This window comes from Pristiophorus japonicus, unplaced genomic scaffold (genome assembly GCF_044704955.1).
Source record: "Pristiophorus japonicus isolate sPriJap1 unplaced genomic scaffold, sPriJap1.hap1 HAP1_SCAFFOLD_485, whole genome shotgun sequence".
Lineage (NCBI taxonomy): Eukaryota > Metazoa > Chordata > Chondrichthyes > Pristiophoridae > Pristiophorus > Pristiophorus japonicus.
In genome coordinates this window covers 335711-361564 of record NW_027254390.1, presented here as the reverse complement: position 1 = coordinate 361564, position 25854 = coordinate 335711, and the positions used below count along the sequence as shown (strand labels likewise).

The 25854-nt window shown below is 52.6% G+C and overlaps 1 protein-coding gene across 1 annotated transcript in view; it reads right to left on the bottom strand.

Moving 5' to 3' along the window:
* The window catches only part of rapsn (receptor-associated protein of the synapse, 43kD), a gene marked incomplete at its 3' end in the record, with an annotated part of 204353 nt that overhangs the window by 67050 nt on the left and 111449 nt on the right, over window positions 1-25854 (bottom strand). Inside the window, exon 3 of the mRNA XM_070873473.1 lies at window positions 5766-5888. Within this exon, the coding sequence (XP_070729574.1) occupies window positions 5766-5888 (123 nt within the window). The remainder of the gene's footprint in view (window positions 1-5765; window positions 5889-25854) is intronic.

Below are 25854 nucleotides of genomic sequence, written 5' to 3'. Positions count from 1 at the left end.
TCACTCAGTGCCAATGGCCGTGCACAGTCACTCAGTGCCGATTGTCCTACAAAGTCACTCAGTGCCAATGGTCCTACACAGTCACTCAGTGCCAATGGCCGTACTCAGTAACTCAGTGCCGATGGTCCTACACAGTCACTCAGTGCCAATGGTCCTACACGGTCACTCAGTGCCACTGGATACGCACAGTCACTCAGTGCAATTGGCAGTGCACAGTCACTCAGTGCCAATGGCCGTGCACAGTCACTCAGTAGCAATGGCCCTACACAGTCACGCAGTGCCAATGGCCCGACACAGTCACTCAGTGCCAATGCCCCTACAAAGTCACTCAGTGCCAAATGCAATTCACAGTCACTCAGTGCCAATGGCCGTGCACAGTCACTCAATGCCGATGGTCCTACACAGTCATTCAGTGCCAATGTCCTACACAGTCACTCAGTGCCAGTTGGCCGCGCACAGTCACTCAGTGCCAGTGGCCGTGCTCAGTCACTCAGTGCCAATGGCCCGACACAGTCACTCAGTGCTAATGGCCGTGCACAGTCACTCAGTGCCGATGGTCCTACACAGTCACTCAGTGCCAATGGCCGCGCACAGTCACTCAGTGCCAATGGCCCGACACAGTCACTCAGTGCCAATTGCCGTGCACAGTCACTCAGTGCAATTGGCTGTGCACAGTCACTCAGTGCCAATAGCCGTGCACAGTCACTCAGTTGCAATGGCCCTATACAGTCACGCAGTGCCAATGGCTCTACACAGTCACTCAGTGCCAATGGCCCTACACAGTCACTCAGTTCCAATGGCCCTGCACAGTCACTCAGTGCCATGGCCATGCACAGTCAATCAGTGCCAAAGGCCCGACACAGTCACTCAGTGCCAATGGCCCTGCACAGTCACTCAGTGCCAATTGCCCTGCACAGTCACTCAGTGCCATGGCCATGCACAGTCAACCAGTGCCAAAGGCCCGACACAGTCACTCAGTGCCAATGGCAATCCACAGTCACTCAATGCCAATGGCACTGCACAGTCATTCAGTGCCAATGACCCTGCACAGTCACTCAGTGCCAATGGCCCTGCACAGTCACTCAGTGCCATGGCCATGCACAGTCAATCAGTGCCAAAGGCCCGACACAGTCACGCAGTACTAATGGCAATCCACAGTCACTCAATGCCAATCGCACTACACAGTCACTCAGTGCCAATGGCCCTGCACAGTCACTCAGTGCCAATGGCCCTGCACAGTCACTCAGTGCCATGGCCATGCACAGTCAATCAGTGCCAAAGGCCCGACACAGTCACTCAGTGCCAATGGCAATCCACAGTCACTCAATGCCAATGGCACTGCACAGTCATTCAGTGCCAATGACCCTGCACAGTCACTCAGTGCCAATGGCCCTGCACAGTCACTCAGTGCCATGGCCATGCACAGTCAATCAGTGCCAAAGGCCCGACACAGTCACGCAGTACTAATGGCAATCCACAGTCACTCAATGCCAATCGCACTACACAGTCACTCAGTGCCAATGGCTCTGCACAGTCACTCAGTCACTCAATGGCAATAGCCGAGCACAGTCACGAAGTGCCAATTTCAGTGCACAGTCTCTTAGTGCCAATATCCGTGCACAGTCACTCAGTGCCAATGGCCCTCCACAGTCACTCAATGCAAATGGCCCTACCTAGTCACTCAGTGCCAATGGCCGTGCAAAGTCACTCAGTGCCAATAGCCCTGCACAGTCGGTCAGTACCAATGGCCCTACACAGTCACTCAGTTGCCAATTGCCCTTCACAGTCACTCATTGCCGATGGTCCTACACAGTCACTCAGTGCCAATGGTCCGACACAGTCACTCAGTGCCAATGGCCGCGCACAGTCACTCAGTGCCAATGGTCCGACACAGTCACTCAGTGCCAATGGCCGCGCACAGTCACTCAGTGCCAATGGCCCGACACAGTCACTCAGTGCCAATTGCCGTGCACAGTCACTCAGTGCAATTGGCTGTGCACACTCAGTGCCAATAGCCGTGCACAGTCACTCAGTTGCAATGGCCCTATACAGTCACGCAGTGCCAATGGCTCTACACAGTCACTCAGTGCCAATGGCCCTCTACACAGTCACTCAGTTCCAATGGCCCTGCACAGTCACTCAGTGCCAATGGCCCTGCACAGTCACTCAGTGCCATGGCCATGCACAATCAATCAGTGCCAAAGGCCCGACACAGTCACTCAGTGCCAATGGCAATCCACAGTCACTCAATGCCAATGGCACTGCACAGTCACTCAGTGCCAATGACCCTGCACAGTCACTCAGTGCCAATGGCCCTGCACAGTCACTCAGTGCCATGGCCATGCACAGTCAATCAGTGCCAATGGCCCGACACAGTCACGCAGTACTAATGGCAATCCACAGTCACTCAATGCCAATCGCACTACACAGTCACTCAGTGCCAATGGCCCTTCACAGTCACTCAGTGCCATATGCCCTACACAGTCACTCAGTGCCAATGGCCCTACACGGTCACTCAGTGCCAATGGCCGTGCACAGTCACTCAGTGCCGATTGTCCTACAAAGTCACTCAGTGCCAATGGTCCTACACAGTCACTCAGTGCCAATGGCCGTACTCAGTAACTCAGTGCCGATGGTCCTACACAGTCACTCAGTGCCAATGGTCCTACACGGTCACTCAGTGCCACTGGATACGCACAGTCACTCAGTGCAATTGGCAGTGCACAGTCACTCAGTGCCAATGGCCGTGCACAGTCACTCAGTAGCAATGGCCCTACACAGTCACGCAGTGCCAATGGCCCGACACAGTCACTCAGTGCCAATGCCCCTACAAAGTCACTCAGTGCCAAATGCAATTCACAGTCACTCAGTGCCAATGGCCGTGCACAGTCACTCAATGCCGATGGTCCGACACAGTCATTCAGTGCCAATGTCCTACACAGTCACTCAGTGCCAGTTGGCCGCGCACAGTCACTCAGTGCCAGTGGCCGTGCTCAGTCACTCAGTGCCAATGGCCCGACACAGTCACTCAGTGCTAATGGCCGTGCACAGTCACTCAGTGCCGATGGTCCTACACAGTCACTCAGTGCCAATGGCCGCGCACAGTCACTCAGTGCCAATGGCCCGACACAGTCACTCAGTGCCAATTGCCGTGCACAGTCACTCAATGCAATTGGCTGTGCACAGTCACTCAGTGCCAATAGCCGTGCACAGTCACTCAGTTGCAATGGCCCTATACAGTCACGCAGTGCCAATGGCTCTACACAGTCACTCAGTGCCAATGGCCCTACACAGTCACTCAGTTCCAATGGCCCTGCACAGTCACTCAGTGCCATGGCCATGCACAGTCAATCAGTGCCAAAGGCCCGACACAGTCACTCAGTGCCAATGGCCCTGCACAGTCACTCAGTGCCAATGGCCCTGCACAGTCACTCAGTGCCATGGCCATGCACAGTCAACCAGTGCCAAAGGCCCGACACAGTCACTCAGTGCCAATGGCAATCCACAGTCACTCAATGCCAATGGCACTGCACAGTCATTCAGTGCCAATGACCCTGCACAGTCACTCAGTGCCAATGGCCCTGCACAGTCACTCAGTGCCATGGCCATGCACAGTCAATCAGTGCCAAAGGCCCGACACAGTCACGCAGTACTAATGGCAATCCACAGTCACTCAATGCCAATCGCACTACACAGTCACTCAGTGCCAATGGCCCTGCACAGTCACTCAGTGCCAATGGCCCTGCACAGTCACTCAGTGCCATGGCCATGCACAGTCAATCAGTGCCAAAGGCCCGACACAGTCACTCAGTGCCAATGGCAATCCACAGTCACTCAATGCCAATGGCACTGCACAGTCATTCAGTGCCAATGACCCTGCACAGTCACTCAGTGCCAATGGCCCTGCACAGTCACTCAGTGCCATGGCCATGCACAGTCAATCAGTGCCAAAGGCCCGACACAGTCACGCAGTACTAATGGCAATCCACAGTCACTCAATGCCAATCGCACTACACAGTCACTCAGTGCCAATGGCTCTGCACAGTCACTCAGTCACTCAATGGCAATAGCCGAGCACAGTCACGAAGTGCCAATTTCAGTGCACAGTCTCTTAGTGCCAATATCCGTGCACAGTCACTCAGTGCCAATGGCCCTCCACAGTCACTCAATGCAAATGGCCCTACCTAGTCACTCAGTGCCAATGGCCGTGCAAAGTCACTCAGTGCCAATAGCCCTGCACAGTCGGTCAGTACCAATGGCCCTACACAGTCACTCAGTGCCAATGGCCCGACACAGTCACTCAGTGCCAATGGCCCAAACAGTCACTCAGTAGCAATGGCCCTAAACAGTCACTCAGTGACAATCGTCATGCTCAGCCACTCAGTGCCAATGCCCCGACACAGTCACTGAGTGCCAATGGCCCGACACAGTCACTCAGTGCAAAGGCCCTACACAGTCACTCAGTGCGAATGGCCATGCACAGTCACTCAGTGCCAATGGCCTTACACAGTCAAACAGTGCCAATGGACGTGCACATTTAATCAGTGCCAATGGGACTACACAGTCACTCAGTGGCAATGGCCCTACACAGTCACTCAGTGCCAATGGTCCTACACAGTCACTCAGTGCCAATGGCCGTGCACAATCATTCAGTGCCAATGGCCGTGCATAGTTACTCAGTGCCAATTGCCGTGCACAGTCATTCTGTGCCAATGGTGCTGCACAGTCAGTCAGTGGCAATGGCACTACACAGTCACTCAGTGGCAATGGCCCTAAACAGTCACTCAGTGACAATCGTCATGCTCAGCCACTCAGTGCCAATGCCCCGACACAGTCACTGAGTGCCAATGGCCCGACACAGTCACTCAGTGCAAAGGCCCTACACAGTCACTCAGTGCGAATGGCACTACAAAGTCACTCAGTGCCAATGGCCCTACACAGTCACTCAGTGCCAATGGCCTCACACAGTCACTCAGTGCCAATGGCTGTGCACAGTGACTCAGTGCCAATTGACGTGCACATTCAATCAGTGTCAATGTGATTACACTGTCACTCAGTGGCAATGGCCCTACACAGTCACTCTGTGCCAATGGTCCTGCACAGTCACTCAGTGCGAATGGCCATGCACAGTCACTCAGTGCCAATGGTCCTACAGAGTCACTCAGTGTCAATGGCCTTACACAGTAACTCAGTGCGAATGGCCATTCACAGTCACTCAGTGCCAATGGCGTTGCACAGACACTCAGTGGCAATGGCCCTACACTGTCACTCAGTGCAAATGGCACTATACAGTCACTCAGTACCAATGGCATTACACAGTCAATCAGTGCCAATGGTCCCACACTGTCACTCAGTGCCAATGGCCCTATACAGTCACTCAGTGCCAATGGCCATGCTCAGTCACTCAGTGCCAATGGCCCTACACAGTCACTCAGTGCCAATGGCCCTACACAGTCACTCAGTGCCAATGGCCCTACACAGTCACTCAGTGCCAATGGCCCTACACAGTCACTCAGTGCCAATGGCCCTACACAGCCACTCAGTGCGAATGGCCATGCACAGCCACTCAGTGTAAATTGACCTACACAGTCACTCAATGCCAAAGGCCCTAAACTGTCACTCAGTGCCAATGGCCCTGCAGAGTCACTCAGTGGCAATGTCCCGACACAGTCACTCAGTGCCAATTGCCCTACACAGATATTGAATGCCAATGGCCCTACACAGTCATTCAGCGCCAATGGCCCTACATGGCTATCGTCTCCTACCTTGTCCTCCTCCTTCTGAATTAGCCAACACTTTGCGATTCCTATCAGGACCTGGGCGTGCCCCAGACGGTTCCCAATCTCCACCATGATACTCAGTGAGGATTCATAACGTGGAAACGCTTTCTGCAAAAGACAAGTCACGTTTTAGCGGGTTAAAGCAAGGGCTCGTGCGAGTTACAGGCAGCAGATGCATAGGTGAGAGTTACCATCAACATCATAGGCAGTCCCTCGGAATTGAGGAAGATTGCTTCCACACTAAAAGTGAGTTCTCAGGTGGCTGAACAGTCCAATATGAGAATTACAGTCTCTGTCATAGGTGGGACAGATAATCATTGAAGTAAATGGTGGATGGGACAGGTTTGCTGCATGCTCCTTCCGCTGCCTGCGCTTGGTTTCTGCATGCTCTCGCCGATAAGACTCAAGTTGCTCAGCGCCCTCTCGGATACTCTTCCTCCACTGAGGGGATCTTGGGCCAGAGTCTCCCTGGTGTTGGTGGGGATATTGCATTTTATCAGGGAGGCTTGGAAGCTGTCCTTGTAACATTTCCTCTGCCCCCCTGGGGCTCGCCTGCCGTGTAGGAGTTCCGAGCGGACGCTTGCTTTGGGAGTCTTGGGCATGTAGACTATGTGGACTATGCAGAGCTGATCAAGCATGGTCAGTGCTTCAATGCTGGGGATGTTGGCCTGGTTGAGGACGCTAACGTTGGTGCATCTGTCCTCCCAGGTGATTTGCAGGATCTTGTGGAGACATTGTTGGTGGCATTACTCCAGCGACTTGAGATGTCTACTGTATATGGTCCATGGCTCTGAGCCAGACAGGAGGGCGGGTATTACTACAGCCCTGTAGTCCATGATATTTTACAGTCCCCACAGAGCCATACCGTTTCTGTAAAAGAACAGGCACATTTTCGTACGTCTCGGTGAAGGTGTTGACGATGGCTTGGTGTTCAACTCCGAGTGTGCGCAGACGCAAGTATCATCAGCGTACTGTAATTCAATGCCACAGGATGGGACGAGCTTGGATCTGGCCTGGAGGGAAACAGATTCCCGTTTATCCTGTAATTTAGCTCCACTCCAGCGGGGAGCTTGCCGAGGGGGAGATGGATGCAGTAAGGAAAATGGAGAAGAGTGTTGGTGCGATGACGCAGCCCTGCTTGTCCCCGGTCCGAACATGGAATGGGTCTGTGATGGATCCATTGGTCAGGATCACAGCTTGCAGGCGGAGGATGGCAACAAACATTTGGGGGCAGCTGAACCTGAGGAGGACACTCTATAACCCCTCATAGTTGACGTATCGAAGGCTTTTGTGAGGTCACAGGCGGCCATTTACAACGGTTGGTGCTGTTCCTTGTATTTCTCTTGTATCTGCTGCGCGGTGAAGATCATGTCCATTGTGCCCCTTAGTGTGCGCAATGTGCATTGCGACTCTGGGAGGAGCTCTTCAGCCACAGGGAGAAGGCAATTCAAGAGGTTTCTTGCGATGACTTTCCAAGTGGTCGACAGCAGGGAGATTCCTCTGTAGTTACCGCAGTCGGACTTGTCACCATTCCTGAAGATGGTCACAATTACAGCATCTTTGAGATCTCCTGGCAGGATCTCCTCCCAGATGAGGGATGAGGGCATGGATCCGTGCCAGGACTGCCTCGTTGCCATGTTTTAGTGTTTCGGCGAAGTTCCATCTGCTCCTGATGAATTATCCTTCAATTGTCTGATGGCCTTTTCAACCTCGTGCCGGGCTGGAGTTGTACTGAGTTGGTGGCATGCTGTGGGATGGAGTGGGGACACTCGTGTCCAACACAGTCCCGCTTGAGGACATCCTCGAAGTGCACCTTCCATTGGGCACTGACTGCCTCTCTATCCTTGATGAGCAACACTCCGTACTTGGCAAGCAGTAGGGTGGGACCTTGGGTGCTTGGGCCGTACTGTGGCCTTAACTGCGGTGAAGAATCCCCGCAAAAAATGGCAGTCGGCCAGCTGCTGGATCTCCTGTGCTTTCTGCACCCACCATCTGTTCTGCAGGCCATTCCCCAACCATTTCTGCTCTTTGCCTTCACCTGTGAGTAGCGCATGTACCAACCAGTGACAGTTATAGGCAGTCGGGGAAAGGTTTGAGTTACAGGCAGTTGGGGTTGGGTGTGAGTTACTGGCAGTAGGGGTTGGGTGTGAGTTACAGGCAGTAGGGGGTTGGGTTTGAGTTAAGGCAGCAGGGGTTGGGTGTGAGTTACAGACAGTAGCGGTTGGGTGTGAGTTATAGGCAGTAGGGGTTGGGTGTGAGTTACAGGCAATAAGGGTTGGGTGTGAGTTACAGGCAGTAAGGACAGGGTCTGAGTTACATGCAGAAGGGGGCGGTGTGAGATACAGGCAGTAGGGGAGGCGTGAGTTACAGGCAGTAGCGGTTGGGTGTGAGTTACAGGCAGTAGGGATTGGGTGTGAGTAACAGGCAGTAGGGGTTGGGTGTGAATTACAGGCAATAAGGATTGAGTGTGAGTTACAGGCAGTAGGGGTTGGGTGTGAGTTACAGGGAGTAGGGATTGGGTGTGAGTTACAGGCAGTTGCGGTTGGGTGTGAGTTACAGGCAGTAAGGGTTGGGTGTGAGTTACAGGAAGTAAGGGTTGGGTGTGAGTTAAGGCAGTAGGGGTTGGGTGTGATTTACAGGCAATAAGGGTTCGGTGTGAGTTACAGGCAGTAGCAGTCGGGTGTGAGTTACAGGCTGTAAGGGTTGGGTGTGATTTACGGGCAGTTGGGGTTGGGTGTGAGTTACAGGCAATAAGGGTTGGCTGTGATTTACAGGCAGTAGGTGTTGGGTGTGAGTTACATGCAGAAGGGGCGGTGTGAAATACAGGCAGTAGGGGGGAGGTGGGAGTTACAGGCAGTAGTGGTAGGGTGTGAGTTACAGGCAGTAGGGTTTGAGTGAGTTATAGCAGTAGGGGTTGGGTGTGAGTTACAGGCAATAGCGGTTGGGTGTGAGTTACAGGCAGTAACGGTTGGGTGTGAGTTACAGGCTGTAAGGGTTGGGAGTGAGTTACAGGCAGTAAGGGTTGGGTGTGAGTTACAGGCAGTAGGGGTTGGGTGTGAGTTACAGGCAGTAGGGGGAGGTGTTGGTTACAGGCAGTAGGTGGGAGGTGTGAGGTACAGACAGTAGAGGTTGGGTGTGAGTTACAGGCAGTAAGAGTTGGGTGTGAGTTACAGGCAGTAGGGGTTGGGTGTGAGTTACAGGCAGTAAGTGCTGGGGAGAGTTACAGGCAGCAATGGTTTGCTGTGCGTTACAGGCAGTAGGGATTGTGTGTGAGTTACAGGCAGTAGGGGTTGGGTGTGAGTTACAGGCAATAAGGGTTGGGTGTGAGTTACAGGCAATAGAGGTTGGGTGTGAGTTACAGGCAGTAGGGATTGGGTGTGAGTTACAGGCAGTAACGGTTGGGTGTGAGTTACAGGCTGTAAGGGTTGGGAGTGAGTTACAGGCAGTAAGGGTTGGGTGTGAGTTACAGGCAGTAGGGGTTGGGTGTGAGTTACAGGCAGTAGGGGGAGGTGTTGGTTACAGGCAGTAGGTGGGAGGTGTGAGGTACAGACAGTAGAGGTTGGGTGTGAGTTACAGGCAGTAGGGGTTGGGTGTGAGTTACAGGCAGTAAGAGTTGGGTGTGAGTTACAGGCAGTAGGGGTTGGGTGTGAGTTACAGGCAGTAAGTGCTGGGGAGAGTTACAGGCAGCAATGGTTTGCTGTGCGTTACAGGCAGTAGGGATTGTGTGTGAGTTACAGGCAGTAGGGGTTGGGTGTGAGTTACAGGCAATAAGGGTTGGGTGTGAGTTACAGGCAATAGAGGTTGGGTGTGAGTTACAGGCAGTAGGGATTGGGTGTGAGTTAAAGGCAGTAGGGGATGTGTTTGAGTTACATGCAGAAGGGGGCGGTGTGAAATCCAGGCTGTAGGGGGGAGATGTGAGTTATAGGCAGTAGAGGTTGGGTGGGAGTTGCAGGCAGTAAGGGTTGGTGTAAGTTACAGGCAGTAGGGGTTGGGTGTGAGTTACAGGCAATCGTGTTTGGGTGCGAGTTACAGGCAGTAGGGGTTTGGTGTGAGTGACAGGCAGTAAGGGTTGGGTGTGAGTTACATGCAAAAGGAGGAGGTGTGGGTTACAGGCAGTGGGGGAGGTGTGAGTTACAGGCAGCAAGAGTTGGATGTGAGTTACAGGCTGTAGGTGTTGTGTGTGAGTTACAGGCAGTCAGGGTTGGGGAGAGCTACAGACAGTAATGGTTGGGTGTGAGTTACAGGCAGTAGCTGTTGGGTGTGAGTTACAGGCAGTAGGGGATGGGTGTGAGTTACATGCAGAAGGGGGTGGTGTGAAATACAGGCTGTAGGGGGAGGTGTGAGTTATCGGCAGTAGAGATTGGGTGTGAGTTACAGGCAGTAGGGGTTGGGTGTGATTTACAGGCAATAAGAGTTGGTATGAGTTACAGGCAGTAGCAGTCGGGTGTGACTTATAGGCTATAAGGGTTAGGTGTGAGTTACGGACAGTAGGGGTTGGGTGTGAATTACAGGCATTAAGGGTTGTGTGTGAGTTACAGGCAGTAGCTGTTAGATGTGAGTTACAGGCAGTAGGGGTTGGGTGTGAGTCACATGCAGAAGGGGTCGGTGTGAGTTACAGGCAGTAGGGATTGGGTGTGAGTTACTAGCAGTAGCGGTTGTGTGCGAGATAAAGGCAGAAAGGGTTTGGTGTGAGTTACAGGCAGTAAGTGTTGGGTGTGAGTTACAGGCAGTAGAGGTAGGGTGTGAGTTACAGGCAGTAGGGGTTGGGGTGAGTTATAGGCAGTAGGGATTGAGTGTGAGTTACAGGCAATAAGGGTTGGGTGTGAGTTACAGGCAGTAGGGGTTGGGTGTGAGCTACAGGCTGTAACGGTTGGGAGTGAGTTATAGGCAATAAGATTTGGGTGTGAGTTACAGGCAGCAGGAGGAGGTGTGGGTTACAGGCAGTAGGGGGAGGTGTGAGTTACAGGCAGTAGGGGTTGGGGTGAGTTATAGGCAGTAGGGGTTGAGTGTGAGTTACAGGCAATAAGGGTTGGGTGTGAGTTACAGGCAGTAGGGGTTGGGTGTGATTTACAGGCAATAAGGTTTGGGTGTGAGTTACAGGCAGTAGCAGTCGGGTGTGAGTTACAGGCTGTAAGGTTTGGGTGTGAGTTACAGGCAGTAGCAGTCGGGTGTGAGTTACAGTCTGTAAGGGTTGGGTGTGAGTTACGGGCAGTAGGTGTTGGGTGTGAGTTACAGGCAATATGGGTTGGGTGTTGGGTTACAAAGCAGTAGCTGTTGGATGTGAGTTACAGGCAGTAGGGGTTGGGTGTGAGTTACATGCAGAAGGGGGCGGTGTGAAATACAGGCAGTAGGGGGGAGGTGGGAGTTACAGGCAATAGAGGTAGGGTGTGAGTTACAGGCAGTAATGGTTTGCTGTGTGTTACAGGCAGTAGGGGTTTTGTGTGAGTTACAGGCAGTAGGGGTTGGGTGTGAGTTACAGGCAAAAAGGGTTGGGTGTGAGTTACAGGCAGCAGAGATTGGGTGTGAGTTACAGGCTGTAAGGATTGGGTGTGAGTTACAGGCAGTGGTGGTTGGGTGTGAGTTACAGGCAGAAAGGTTGGGTGTGAGTTACAGACAGTAAGGGCTAGGTGTGAGTTACTGGCAGTAGGGGCTGTGTGTGAGTTCCAGGCAATAAGGGCTGGGTGTGAGTTACAGGCAATAGCTGTTGGGTGTGAGTTACAGGCTGTAAGGTCTCGGTGTGAGTTACGGGCAGTAGGGGTTGGGTGTGAGTTACAGGCAGCTGGTGTTGGGTGTCTGTTACAGGCAGTCGGGGGCGGTGTGACATACAGGCAGTAGAGATTGGGTATGAGTTACAGGCAGTAGGTGTTGGGTGTGAGTTACAGGCTGAAAGGGTTTGGTGTTAGTTATAGGCAGTAGGGGTTGGGTGTGAGTTACACGCAGTAGGGTTGAGTGTGAGTTACAGGCAATAAGGGTTGGGTGTGAGTTACAGGCAGTAGGGGTTGGGTGTGAGTTACAGACAGAAGTGGTTGGGTGTGAGTTACAGGCCGTAAGGGTTGGGTGTGTTACAGGCAGTAGGGGCTGGGTGTGAGTTACAGGCAGTAGGGGTTGAGTGTGATTTGCAGGCAATAAGGTTTGGGTATGAGTTACAGGCAGTAGCAGTCGGGTGTGAGTTACAGGCTGTAAGGGTTGGGTGTGAGTTACAGGCAGTAGCAGTCGGGTGTGAGTTACAGTCTGTAAGGGTTGGGTGTGAGTTACGGGCAGTAGGGTTCGGGTGTGAGTTACAGGCAATATGGGTTGGGTGTTGGGTTACAGGCAGTAGTTGTTGGGTGTGAGTTGTAGGCAGTAGGGGTTGGGTGTGAGTTACATACAGAAGGGGGCGGTGTGAAATACAGGCAGTAGGGGGGAGGTGGGAGTTACAGGCAATAGAGGTAGGGTGTGAGTTACAGGCAGTAATGGTTTGCTGTGTGTTACAGGCAGTAGGGGTTCGGTGTGAGTTACAGGCAGTAGGGGTTGGGTGTGAGTTACAGGCAAAAGGGTTGGGTGTGAGTTACAGGCAGTAGAGATTGGGTGTGAGTTATAGGCAGTAGGGGTTGGGTGTGAGTTACAGGCAGTAGGGGTTGAGTGTGAGTTACAGGCAATAAGGGTCGGGTGTGAGTTACAGGCAGTAGGGGTTGGGTGTGAGTTACAGGCTGTAAGAGTTGGGAGTGAGTTATAGGCAATAAGGGTTGGGTGTGAGTTACAGGCAGCAGGGGAAGATGTGGGTTACAGGCAGTAGGGGGAGGTGTGAGTTACAGGCAGTAGAGGTTGGGTGTGAGTTACAGACAGTAGGGGTTGGGTGTGAGTTACAGGCAGTAAGGGCTGGGTGTGTATTACAGGCAGTAGAGGCTTGGTGTGAGTTACAGGCAGTAGGGGTTGGTTGTGATTTATAGGCAGTAAGGGTTGGTGTGAGTTACAGGCAGTAGCAGTCGGGTGTGAGTTACAGGCTGTAAGCGTTGGGTGTGAATTACTGGCAGTAGCCGTCGGGTGTGAGTTACAGACTGTAAGGGTTGGGTGTGAGTTACAGGCCGTAAGGGTTGGGTGTGTTACAGGCAGTAGGGGCTGGGTGTGAGTTACAGGCAGTAGGGGTTGGGTGTGATTTACAGGCAACAAGGGTTAGGTGTGAGTTACAGGCAGTAGCAGTCGGGTGTGTGTTACAGGCTGTAAAGGTTGGGTGTGAGTTACGGGCAGTAGGGGTTGGGTGTGAGTTACAGGCAATATGGGTTGGGTGTGATTTACAGGCAGTAGGTGTTGGGTGTGAGTTACATGCAGAAAGGGCGGTGTGAAATACAGGCAGTAGGGGGGAGGTGGGAGTTACAGGCAGTAGTGGTAGGGTGTGAGTTACAGGCAGTAGGGTTTGAGTGAGTTATAGCAGTAGGGGTTGGGTGTGAGTTACAGGCAATAGCGGTTGGGTGTGAGTTACAGGCAGTAACGGTTGGGTGTGAGTTACAGGCAGTAAGTGCTGGGGAGAGTTACAGGCAGCAATGGTTTGCTGTGCGTTACAGGCAGTAGGGATTGTGTGTGAGTTACAGGCAGTAGGGGTTGGGTGTGAGTTACAGGCAATAAGGGTTGGGTGTGAGTTACAGGTAGTAGAGGTTGGGTGTGAGTTACAGGCAGTAGGGATTGGGTGTGAGTTAAAGGCAGTAGGGGATGTGTTTGAGTTATATGCAGAAGGGGGCGGTGTGAAATCCAGGCTGTAGGGGGGAGATGTGAATTATAGGCAGTAGAGGTTGGGTGGGAGTTGCAGGCAGTATGGGTTGGTGTGAGTTACAGGCAGTAGGGGTTGGGTGTGAGTTACAGGCAATCGTGTTTGGGTGCGAGTTACAGGCAGCAGGGGTTTGGTGTGAGAGACAGGCAGTAAGGGTTGGGTGTGAGTTACATGCAAAAGGGGGAGGTGTGGGTTACAGGCAGTGGGGGAGGTGTGAGTTACAGGCAGCAAGAGTTAGATGTGAGTTACAGGCTGTAGGTGTTGTGTGTGAGTTACAGGCAGTCAGGGTTGGGGAGAGCTACAGGCAGTAATGGTTGGGTGTGAGTTACAGGCAGTAGCTGTTGGGTGTGAGTTACAGGCAGTAGGGGATGGGTGTGAGTTACTTGCAGAAGGGGGTGGTGTGAAATACAGGCTGTAGGGGGAGGTGTGAGTTATCGGCAGTAGAGATTGGGTGTGAGTTACAGGCAGTAGGGGTTGGGTGTGATTTACAGGCAATAAGAGTTGGTATGAGTTACAGGCAGTAGCAGTCGGGTGTGACTTACAGGCTGTAAGGTTTGGGTGTGAGTTACAGGCAGTAGCAGTCGAGTGTGAGTTACAGTCTGTAAGGGTTGGGTGTGAGTTACGGGCAGTAGGTGTTGGGTGTGAGTTACAGGCAATATGGGTTGGGTGTTGGGTTACAGGCAGTAGCTGTTGGATGTGAGTTACAGGCAGTAGGGGTTGGGTGTGAGTTACATGCAGAAGGGGCCGTTGTGAAATACGGGCAGTAGGGGGGAGGTGGGAGTTACAGGCAATAGAGGTAGGGTGTGAGTTACAGGCAGTAATGGTTTGCTGTGTGTTACAGGCAGTAGGGGTTTTGTGTGAGTTACAGGCAGTAGGGGTTGGGTGTGAGTTACAGGCAAAAAGGGTTGGGTGTGAGTTACAGGCAGCAGAGATTGGGTGTGAGTTACAGGCTGTAGGGATTGGGTGTGAGTTACAGGCAGTGGCGGTTGGGTGTGAGTTACAGGCAGAAAGGTTGGGTGTGAGTTACAGGCAGTAAGGGCTAGGTGTGAGTTACTGGCAGTAGGGGCTGTGTGTGAGTTACAGGCAATAAGGGCTGGGTGTGAGTTACAGGCAATAGCTGTTGGGTGTGAGTTACAGGCTGTAAGGTCTTGGTGTGAGTTACGGGCAGAAGGGGTTGGGTGTGAGTTACAGGCATTGAGGGTTGTGTGTGAGTTACAGGCAGTAGCTGTTGGATGTGAGTTACAGGCAGCTGGTGTTGGGTGTCTGTTACAGGCAGTCGGGGGCGGTGTGACATACAGGCAGTAGAGATTGGGTATGAGTTACAGGCAGAGGTGTTGGGTGTGAGTTACAGGCAATAAGGGTTTGGTGTTAGTTATAGGCAGTAGGGGTTGGGTGTGAGTTACAGGCAGTAGGGGTTGAGTGTGAGTTACAGGCAATAAGGGTTGGGTGTGAGTTACAGGCAGTGGGGGTTGGGTGTGAGTTACAGACAGTAGGGGTTGGGTGTGAGTTACAGGCCGTAAGGGTTGGGTGTGTTACAGGCAGTAGGGGCTGGGTGTGAGTTACAGGCAGTAGGGGTTGGGTGTGATTTGCAGGCAATAAGGTTTGGGTGTGAGTTACAGGCAGTAGCAGTCGGGTGTGAGTTACAGGCTGTAAGGGTTGGGTGTGAGTTACAGGCAGTAGCAGTCGGGTGTGAGTTACAGTCTGTAAGGGTTGTGTGTGAGTTACGGGCAGTAGGGTTTGGGTGTGAGTTACAGGCAATATGGGTTGGGTGTTGGGTTACAGGCAGTAGCTGTTGGGTGTGAGTTGTAGGCAGTAGGGGTTGGGTGTGAGTTACATACAGAAGGGGGCGGTGTGAAATACAGGCAGCAGGGGGGAGGTGGGAGTTACAGGCAATAGAGGTAGGGTGTGAGTTACAGGCAGTAATGGTTTGCTGTGTGTTACAGGCAGTAGGGGTTTTGTGTGAGTTACGGGCAGTAGGGGTTGGGTGTGAGTTACAGGCCGTAAGGGTTGGGTGTGTTACAGGCAGTAGGGGTTTTGTGTGAGTTACGGACAGTAGGGGTTGGGTGTGAGTTACAGGCCGTAAGGGTTGGGTGTTACAGGCAGTAGGGGCTGGGTGTGAGTTACAGGCAGTAGGGGTTGGGTGTGAGTTACAGGCAGTAGCAGTCGGGTGTGTGTTACAGGCTGTAAGGGTTGGGTGTGAGTTACGGGCAGTAGGGGTTGGGTGTGAGTTACAGGCAATATGGGTTGGGTGTGATTTACAGGCAGTAGGTGTTGGGTGTGAGTTACATGCAGAAGGGGCGGTGTGAAATACAGGCAGTAGGGGGGAGGTGGGAGTTACAGGCAGTAGTGGTAGGGTGTGAGTTACAGGCAGTAGGGTTTGAGTGAGTTATAGCAGTAGGGGTTGGGTGTGAGTTACAGGCAATAGCGGTTGGGTGTGAGTTACAGGCAGTAACGGTTGGGTGTGAGTTACAGACAGTAAGTGCTGGGGAGAGTTACAGGCAGCAATGGTTTGCTGTGCGTTACAGGCAGTAGGGATTGTGTGTGAGTTACAGGCAGTAGGGGTTGGGTGTGAGTTACAGGCAATAAGGGTTGGGTGTGAGTTACAGGTAGTAGAGGTTGGGTGTGAGTTACAGGCAGTAGGGATTGGGTGTGAGTTAAAGGCAGTAGGGGATGTTTTTGAGTTATATGCAGAAGGGGGCGGTGTGAAATCCAGGCTGTAGGGGGGAGATGTGAGTTATAGGCAGTAGAGGTTGGGTGGGAGTTGCAGGCAGTAAGGGTTGGTGTGAGTTACAGGCAGTAGGGGTTGGGTGTGAGTTACAGGCAATCGTGTTTGGGTGCGAGTTACAGGCAGTAGGGGTTTGGTGTGAGAGACAGGCAGTAAAGGTTGGGTGTGAGTTACATGCAAAAGGGGGAGTTGTGGGTTACAGGCAGTGGGGGAGGTGTGAGTTACAGGCAGCAAGAGTTAGATGTGAGTTACAGGCTGTAGGTGTTGTGTGTGAGTTACAGGCAGTCAGGGTTGGGGAGAGCTACAGGCAGTAATGGTTGGGTGTGAGTTACAGGCAGTAGCTGTTGGGTGTGAGTTACAGGCAGTAGGGGATGGGTGTGAGTTACAGGCTGTAAGGGTTGGGTGTGAGTTACAGGCAGTAGCAGTCGGGTGTGAGTTACAGTCTGTAAGGGTTGTGTGTGAGTTACGGGCAGTAGGGTTTGGGTGTGAGTTACAGGCAATATGGGTTGGGTGTTGGGTTACAGGCAGTAGCTGTTGGATGTGAGTTGTAGGCAGTAGGGGTTGGGTGTGAGTTACATACAGAAGGGGGCGGTGTGAAATACAGGCAGTAGGGGGGAGGTGGGAGTTACAGGCAATAGAGGTAGGGTGTGAGTTACAGGCAGTAATGGTTTGCTGTGTGTTACAGGCAGTAGGGGTTTTGTGTGAGTTACGGGCAGTAGGGGTTGGGTGTGAGTTACAGGCCGTAAGGGTTGGGTGTGTTACAGGCAGCAGGGGTTTTGTGTGAGTTACGGACAGTAGGGGTTGGGTGTGAGTTACAGGCCGTAAGGGTTGGGTGTGTTACAGGCAGTAGGGGCTGGGTGTGAGTTACAGGCAGTAGGGGTTGGGTGTGATTTACAGGCAATAAGGGTTGGGTGTGAGTTACAGGCAGTAGCAGTCGGGTGTGTGTTACAGGCTGTAAGGGTTGGGTGTGAGTTACGGGCAGTAGGGGTTGGGTGTGAGTTACAGGCAATATGGGTTGGGTGTGATTTACAGGCAGTAGGTGTTGGGTGTGAGTTACATGCAGAAGGGGCGGTGTGAAATACAGGCAGTAGGGGGGAGGTGGGAGTTACAGGCAGTAGTGGTAGGGTGTGAGTTACAGGCAGTAGGGTTTGAGTGAGTTATAGCAGTAGGGGTTGGGTGTGAGTTACAGGCAATAGCGGTTGGGTGTGAGTTACAGGCAGTAACGGTTGGGTGTGAGTTACAGGCAGTAAGTGCTGGGGAGAGTTACAGGCAGCAATGGTTTGCTGTGCGTTACAGGCAGTAGGGATTGTGTGTGAGTTACAGGCAGTAGGGGTTGGGTGTGAGTTACAGGCAATAAGGGTTGGGTGTGAGTTACAGGTAGTAGAGGTTGGGTGTGAGTTACAGGCAGTAGGGATTGGGTGTGAGTTAAAGGCAGTAGGGGATGTGTTTGAGTTATATGCAGAAGGGGGCGGTGTGAAATCCAGGCTGTAGGGGGGAGATGTGAGTTATAGGCAGTAGAGGTTGGGTGGGAGTTGCAGGCAGTAAGGGTTGGTGTGAGTTACTGGCAGTAGGGGTTGGGTGTGAGTTACAGGCAATCGTGTTTGGGTGCGAGTTACAGGCAGTAGGGGTTTGGTGTGAGAGACAGGCAGTAAGGGTTGGGTGCAAGTTACATGCAAAAGGGGGAGGTGTGGGTTACAGGCAGTGGGGGAGGTGTGAGTTACAGGCAGCAAGAGTTAGATGTGAGTTACAGGCTGTAGGTGTTGTGTGTGAGTTACAGGCAGTCAGGGTTGGGGAGAGCTACAGGCAGTAATGGTTGGGTGTGAGTTACAGCAAGTAGCTGTTGGGTGTGAGTTACAGGCAGTAGGGGATGGGTGTGAGTTACTTGCAGAAGGGGGTGGTGTGAAATACAGGCTGTAGAGGGAGGTGTGAGTTATCGGCAGTAGAGATTGGGTGTGAGTTACAGGCAGTAGGGGTTGGGTGTGATTTACAGGCAATAAGAGTTGGTATGAGTTACAGGCAGTAGCAATCGGGTGTGACTTACAGGCTGTAAGGTTTGGGTGTGAGTTACAGGCAGTAGCAGTCGGGTGTGAGTTACAGTCTGTAAGGGTTGTGTGTGAGTTACGGGCAGTAGGGTTTGGGTGTGAGTTACAGGCAATATGGGTTGTGTGTTGGGTTACAGGCAGTAGCTGTTGGATGTGAGTTACAGGCAGTAGGGGTTGGGTGTGAGTTACATGCAGAAGGGGCCGTTGTGAAATACAGGCAGTAGGGGGGAGGTGGGAGTTACAGGCAATAGAGGTAGGGTGTGAGTTACAGGCAGTATTGGTTTGCTGTGTGTTACAGGCAGTAGGGGTTTTGTGTGAGTTACAGGCAGTAGGGGTTGGATGTGAGTTACAGGCAAAAAGGGTTGGGTGTGAGTTACAGGCAGCAGAGATTGGGTGTGAGTTACAGGCTGTAGGGATTGGGTGTGAGTTACAGGCAGTGGCGGTTGGGTGTGAGTTACAGGCAGAAAGGTTGGGTGTGAGTTACAGGCAGTAAGGGCTAGGTGTGAGTTACTGGCAGTAGGGGCTGTGTGTGAGTTACAGGCAATAAGGGCTGGGTGTGAGTTACAGGCAATAGCTGTTGGGTGTGAGTTACAGGCTGTAAGGTCTTGGTGTGAGTTACGGGCAGAAGGGGTTGGGTGTGAGTTACAGGCATTGAGGGTTGTGTGTGAGTTACAGGCAGTAGCTGTTGGATGTGAGTTACAGGCAGCTGGTGTTGGGTGTCTGTTACAGGCAGTCGGGGGCGGTGTGACATACAGGCAGTATAGATTGGGTATGAGTTACAGGCAGTAGGTGTTGGGTGTGAGTTACAGGCAATAACGGTTTGGTGTTAGTTATAGGCAGTAGGGGTTGGGTGTGAGTTACAGGCAGTAGGGGTTGAGTGTGAGTTACAGGCAATAAGGGTTGGGTGTGAGTTACAGGCAGTGGGGGTTGGGTGTGAGTTACAGACAGTAGGGGTTGGGTGTGAGTTACAGGCCGTAAGGGTTGGGTGTGTTACAGGCAGTAGTGGCTGGGTGTGAGTTACAGGCAGTAGGGGTTGGGTGTGATTTGCAGGCAATAAGGTTTGGGTGTGAGTTACAGGCAGTAGCAGTCGGGTGTGAGTTACAGGCTGTAAGGGTTGGGTGTGAGTTACAGGCAGTAGCAGTCGGGTGTGAGTTACAGTCTGTAAGGGTTGTGTGTGAGTTACGGGCAGTAGGGTTTGGGTGTGAGTTACAGGCAATATGGGTTGGGTGTTGGGTTACAGGCAGTAGCTGTTGGGTGTGAGTTGCAGGCAGTAGGGGTTGGGTGTGAGTTACATACAGAAGGGGGCGGTGTGAAATACAGGCAGTAGGGGGGAGGTGGGAGTTACAGGCAATAGAGGTAGGGTGTGAGTTACAGGCAGTAATGGTTTGCTGTGTGTTACAGGCAGTAGGGGTTTTGTGTGAGTTACGGGCAGTAGGGGTTGGGTGTGAGTTACAGGCCGTAAGGGTTGGGTGTGTTACAGGCAGTAGGGGTTTTGTGTGAGTTACGGACAGTAGGGGTTGGGTGTGAGTTACAGGCCGTAAGGGTTGGGTGTGTTACAGGCAGTAGGGGCTGGGTGTGAGTTACAGGCAGTAGGGGTTGGGTGTGATTTACAGGCAATAAGGGTTGGGTGTGAGTTACAGGCAGTAGCAGTCGGGTGTGTGTTACAGGCTGTAAGGGTTGGGTGTGAGTTACAGGCAGTAGCAGTCGGGTGTGAGTTACAGTCTGTAAGGGTTGTGTGTGAGTTACGGGCAGTAGGGTTTGGGTGTGAGTTACAGGCAATATGGGTTGGGTGTTGGGTTACAGGCAGTAGCTGTTGGGTGTGAGTTGTAGGCAGTAGGGGTTGGGTGTGAGTTACATACAGAAGGGGGCGGTGTGAAATACAGGCAGTAGGGGGGAGGTGGGAGTTACAGGCAATAGAGGTAGGGTGTGAGTTACAGGCAGTAATGGTTTGCTGTGTGTTACAGGCAGTAGGGGTTTTGTGTGAGTTACGGGCAGTAGGGGTTGGGTGTGAGTTACAGGCAAAAAGGGTTGGGTGTGAGTTTCAGGCAGTAGAGATTGGGTGTGAGTTACAGGCAGTAGGGATTGGGTGTGAGTTACAGGCAGTGGCGGTTGGGTGTGAGTTACAGGCAGAAAGTTTGGGTGTGAGTTACAGGCAGTAAGGTCTAGGTGTGAGTTTAGGCAGTAGGGGCTGTGTGTGAGTTACAGGCAATAAGGGCTGGGTGTGAGTTACAGGCAATAGCTGTTGGGTGTGAGTTACAGGCTGTAAGGTCTCGGTGTGAATTACGGGCAGTAGGGGTTGGGTGTGAGTTACAGGCATTAAGTGTTGTGTGTGAGTTACAGGCAGTAGCTGTTGGATGTGAGTTACAGGCACCTGGTGTTGGGTGTGTGTTACAGGCAGTCTGGGCCGGTGTGACATACAGGCAGTAGAGGTTGGGTATGAGTTACAGGCAGTAGTTGTTGCGTGTGAGTTACAGGCAGAAAGGGTTTGGTGTTAGTTATAGGCAGTAGGGGTTGGTTGTGAGCTACAGGCAGTAGGGGTTGAGTGTGAGTTACAGGCAATAAGGGTTGGGTGTGAGTTACAGGCAGTAGGGGTTGGGTGTGAGTTACAGGCTGTAAGGGTTGGGAGTGAGTTATAGGCAATAAGGGTTGGGTGTGAGTTACAGGCAGCAGGGGGAGGTGTGGGTTACAGGCAGTAGGGGGAGGTGTGAGTTACAGGCAGTAGAGGTTGGGTGTGAGTTACAGACAGTAGGGGTTGGGTGTGAGTTACAGGCAGTAAGGGCTGGGTGTGTATTACAGGCAGTAGGGGCTTGGTGTGAGTTACAGGCAGTAGGGGTTGGTTGTGATTTATAGGCAATAAGGGTTGGTGTCAGTTACAGGCAGTAGCAGTCGGGTGTGAGTTACAGGCTGTAAGGGTTGGGTGTGAGTTACTGGCAGTAGCCGTCGGGTGTGAGTTACAGGCTGTAAGGGTTGGGTGTGAGTTACGGGCAGTAGGGGTTGGGTGTGAGTTACAGGCAATAGGGGTTGGGTGTGAGTTACAGACAGTAGGGGTTGGGTGTGAGTTACAGGCCGTAAGGGTTGGGTGCGTTACAGACAGAAGGGGCTGGGTGTGAGTTACAGGCAGTAGGGGTTGGGTGTGTGTTACAGGCTGTAAGGGTTGAGTGTGAGTTCCGGGCAGTAGGGGTTGGGTGTGAGTTACAGGCTGTAAGGGTTGGGAGTGAGTTATAGGCAATAAGAGTTGGGTGTGAGTTACAGGCAGCAGGGGAGGTGTGGGTTACAGGCAGTAGGGGGAGGTGTGAGTTACAGGCAGTAGAGGTTGGGTGTGATTTACAGACAGTAGGGGTTGGGTGTGAGTTACAGGCAGTAAGGGCTGGGTGTGTATTACAGGCAGTAGGGGCTTGGTTGTGATTTATAGGCAATAAGGGTTGGTGTGAGTTACAGGCAGTAGCAGTCGGGTGTGAGTTACAGGCTGTAAGGGTTGGGTGTGAGTTACTGGCAGTAGCCGTCGGGTGTGAGTTACAGGCTGTAAGGGTTGGGTGTGAGTTATGGGCAGTAGGGGTTGGGTGTGAGTTACAGGCAATAGGGGTTGGGTGTGAGTTACAGACAGTAGGGGTTGGGTGTGAGTTACAGGCCGTAAGGGTTGGGTGTGTTACAGACAGTAGGGGCTGGGTGTGAGTTACAGGCAGTAGCAGTCGGGTGTGTGTTACAGGCTGTAAGGGTTGAGTGTGAGTTACGGGCAGTAGGGGTTGGGTGTGAGTTACAGGCAATATGGGTTGGGTGTGAGGTACAGGCAGTAGCTGTTGGGTGTGAGTTACAGGCAGTAGGGGTTGCGTGTGAGTTACATGCAGAAGGTGGCGGTGTGAAATACAGGCAGTAGGAGGGAGGTGGGAGTTACGGGCAATAGAGGTAGGGTGTGAGTTACAGGAAGTAATGGTTTGCTGTGCGTTACAGGCAGTAGGAGTTTTATGTGGGTTGCAGGCAGTAGGGGTTGGGTGTGAGTTGCAGGCAATAATGGATGGGTGTGAGTTACAGGCAGTAGAGGTTGGGTGTGAGTTACAAGCAGTAGGGATGGGGTGTGATTTACAAGCAGTAGTGATTGGGTGTGAGTTACAGGCAGAAAGGTTGGTTGTGAGTTACAGGCAGTATGGGTTGGGTGTGAGTTACTGGCAGTAGGGGCTGTGTGTGAGTTACTTGCAGAAGGGGGCGGTGTGAAATTCAGGCTGTAGGGGGGAGGTGTGAGGTATAGGCAGTAGAGGTTGGGTGTGAGTTACAGGCAGTAGGGGTTGCGTGTGTGTTACAGGCAATCGCGTTTGGGTGTGAGTTACAGGCAGTGGGGGTTGGGTGTGAGTTACAGGCAATAAGGGTTGGGTGTGAGTTACAGGCAGTAGCGGTTGGGTGTGAGTGACAAGCAGTAAGAGTTGGGTGTGAGTTACAGACAGTAGGGGTTGGGTGTGAGTTACAGACAGTAGGGGGAGGTGTGGGTTACAGGCAGTAGGGTGGAGGTGTGAGTTACAGGCAGTAGAGGTTGGATGTGAGTTACAGGCAGTAGAGATTTGGTGTGAGTTACAGGCAGTAACAGTTGGGTGTGAGTTACAGGCTGTAGGGGTTGTGTGTGAGTTACAGGCAGTCAGGGTTGGGGAGAGCTACTGGCAGGAATGGTTGGCTGTGAGTTACAGGCAGTCGGGGTTGGGTGTGAGTTACGGGCATCAGGGGGCGCTGTTAGATACAGGCAGTCGGGGGAAGTGTGAGGTATAGGCAGGAGGGAATAGGTGTGAGTTACAGGCAGGAATGGTTGGGTGTGAGTTGCAGGCAGTAAGGGTTGGATGTGAGTTACAGGCAGTAGGGGTTGGGTGTGAGTTGCAGGAAATAAGGGTTGTGTGTGAGTTATAGGCAGTAAGGATGGGCTAAGTTACGGGCAGTAGGGGTTGGGTGTGAGTTACAGGCAGTAGAGGGGAGGTGTGAGTTTCAGGCAGTAGGGAGAGGTGTGAGTAACAGGCAGTAGGGGTTGGGTGTGAGTTACAGGCAATCGTGTTTGGGTGCGAGTTACAGGCAGTAGGGGTTTGGTGTGAGAGACAGGCAGTAAGGGTTGGGTGTGAGTTACATGCAAAAGGGGGAGGTGTGGGTTACAAGGCAGTGGGGGAGGTGTGAGTTACAGGCAGCAAGAGTTAGATGTGAGTTACAGGCTGTAGGTGTTGTGTGTGAGTTACAGGCAGTCAGGGTTGGGGAGAGCTACAGGCAGTAATGGTTGGGTGTGAGTTACAGGCAGTAGCTGTTGGGTGTGAGTTACAGGCAGTAGGGGATGGGTGTGAGTTACTTGCAGAAGGGGGTGGTGTGAAATACAGGCTGTAGGGGGAGGTGTGAGTTATCGGCAGTAGAGATTGGGTGTGAGTTACAGGCAGTAGGGGTTGGGTGTGATTTACAGGCAATAAGAGTTGGTATGAGTTACAGGCAGTAGCAGTCGGGTGTGACTTACAGGCTGTAAGGTTTGGGTGTGAGTTACAGGCAGTAGCAGTCGGGTGTGAGTTACAGTCTGTAAGGGTTGGGTGTGAGTTACGGGCAGTAGGTGTTGGGTGTGAGTTACAGGCAATGTGGGTTGGGTGTTGGGTTACAGGCAGTAGCTGTTGGATGTGAGTTACAGGCAGTAGGGGTTGGGTGTGAGTTACATGCAGAAGGGGCCGTTGTGAAATACAGGCAGTAGGGGGGAGGTGGGAGTTACAGGCAATAGAGGTAGGCTGTGAGTTACAGGCAGTAATGGTTTGCTGTGTGTTACAGGCAGTAGGGGTTTTGTGTGAGTTACAGGCAGTAGGGGTTGGGTGTGAGTTACAGGCAAAAAGGGTTGGGTGTGAGTTACAGGCAGCAGAGATTGGGTGTGAGTTACAGTCTGTAGGGATTGGGTGTGAGTTACAGGCAATAGCTGTTGGGTGTGAGTTACAGGCTGTAAGGTCTTGGTGTGAGTTACGGGCAGAAGGGGTTGGGTGTGAGTTACAGGCATTGAGGGTTGTGTGTGAGTTACAGGCAGTAGCTGTTGGATGTGAGTTACAGGCAGCTGGTGTTGGGTGTCTGTTACAGGCAGTCGGGGGCGGTGTGACATACAGGCAGTAGAGATTGGGTATGAGTTACAGGCAGTAGGTGTTGGGTGTGAGTTACAGGCAATAAGGGTTTGGTGTTAGTTATAGGCAGTAGGGGTTGGGTGTGAGTTCCAGGCAGTAGGGGTTGAGTGTGCGTTACAGGAAATAAGGGTTGGGTGTGAGTTACAGGCAGTGGGGGTTGGGTGTGAGTTACAGACAGTAGGGGTTGGGTGTGAGTTACAGGCCGTAAGGGTTGGGTGTGTTACAGGCAGTAGTGGCTGGGTGTGAGTTACAGGAAGTAGGGGTTGGGTGTGATTTGCAGGCAATAAGGTTTGGGTGTGAGTTACAGGCAGTAGCAGTCGGGTGTGAGTTACAGGCTGTAAGGGTTGGGTGTGAGTTACAGGCAGTAGCAGTCGGGTGTGAGTTACAGTCTGTAAGGGTTGGGTGTGAGTTACGGGCAGTAGGGTTTGGGTGTGAGTTACAGGCAATATGGGTTGGGTGTTGGGTTACAGGCAGTAGCTGTTGGGTGTGAGTTGTAGGCAGTAGGGGTTGGGTGTGAGTTACATACAGAAGGGGGCGGTGTGAAATACAGGCAGTAGGGGGGAGGTGGGAGTTACAGGCAATAGAGGTAGGGTGTGAGTTACAGGCAGTAATGGTTTGCTGTGTGTTACAGGCAGTAGGGGTTTTGTGTGAGTTACGGGCAGTAGGGGTTGGGTGTGAGTTACAGGCAGTAGGGATTGGGTGTGAGTTACAGGCAGTGGCGTTTGGGTGTGAGTTACAGGCAGAAAGTTTGGGTGTGAGTTACAGGCAGTAAGGTCTAGGTGTGAGTTTAGGCAGTAGGGGCTGTGTGTGAGTTACAGGCAATAAGGGCTGGGTGTGAGTTACAGGCAATAGCTGTTGGGTGTGAGTTACAGGCTGTAAGGTCTCGGTGTGAATTACGGGCAGTAGGGGTTGGGTGTGAGTTACAGGCATTAAGTGTTGTGTGTGAGTTACAGGCAGTAGCTGTTGGATGTGAGTTACAGGCACCTGGTGTTGGGTGTGTGTTACAGGCAGTCTGGGCCGGTGTGACATACAGGCAGTAGAGGTTGGGTATGAGTTACAGGCAGTAGTTGTTGCGTGTGAGTTACAGGCAGAAAGGGTTTGGTGTTAGTTATAGGCAGTAGGGGTTGGTTGTGAGCTGCAGGCAGTAGGGGTTGAGTGTGAGTTACAGGCAATAAGGGTTGGGTGTGAGTTACAGGCAGTAGGGGTTGGGTGTGAGTTACAGGCTGTAAGGGTTGGGAGTGAGTTATAGGCAATAAGGGTTGGGTGTGAGTTACAGGCAGCAGGGAGAGGTGTGGGTTACAGGCAGTAGGGGGAGGTGTGAGTTACAGGCAGTAGAGGTTGGGTGTGAGTTACAGACAGTAGGGGTTGGGTGTGAGTTACAGGCAGTAAGGGCTGGGTGTGTATTACAGGCAGTAGGGGCTTGGTGTGAGTTACAGGCAGTAGGGGTTGGTTGTGA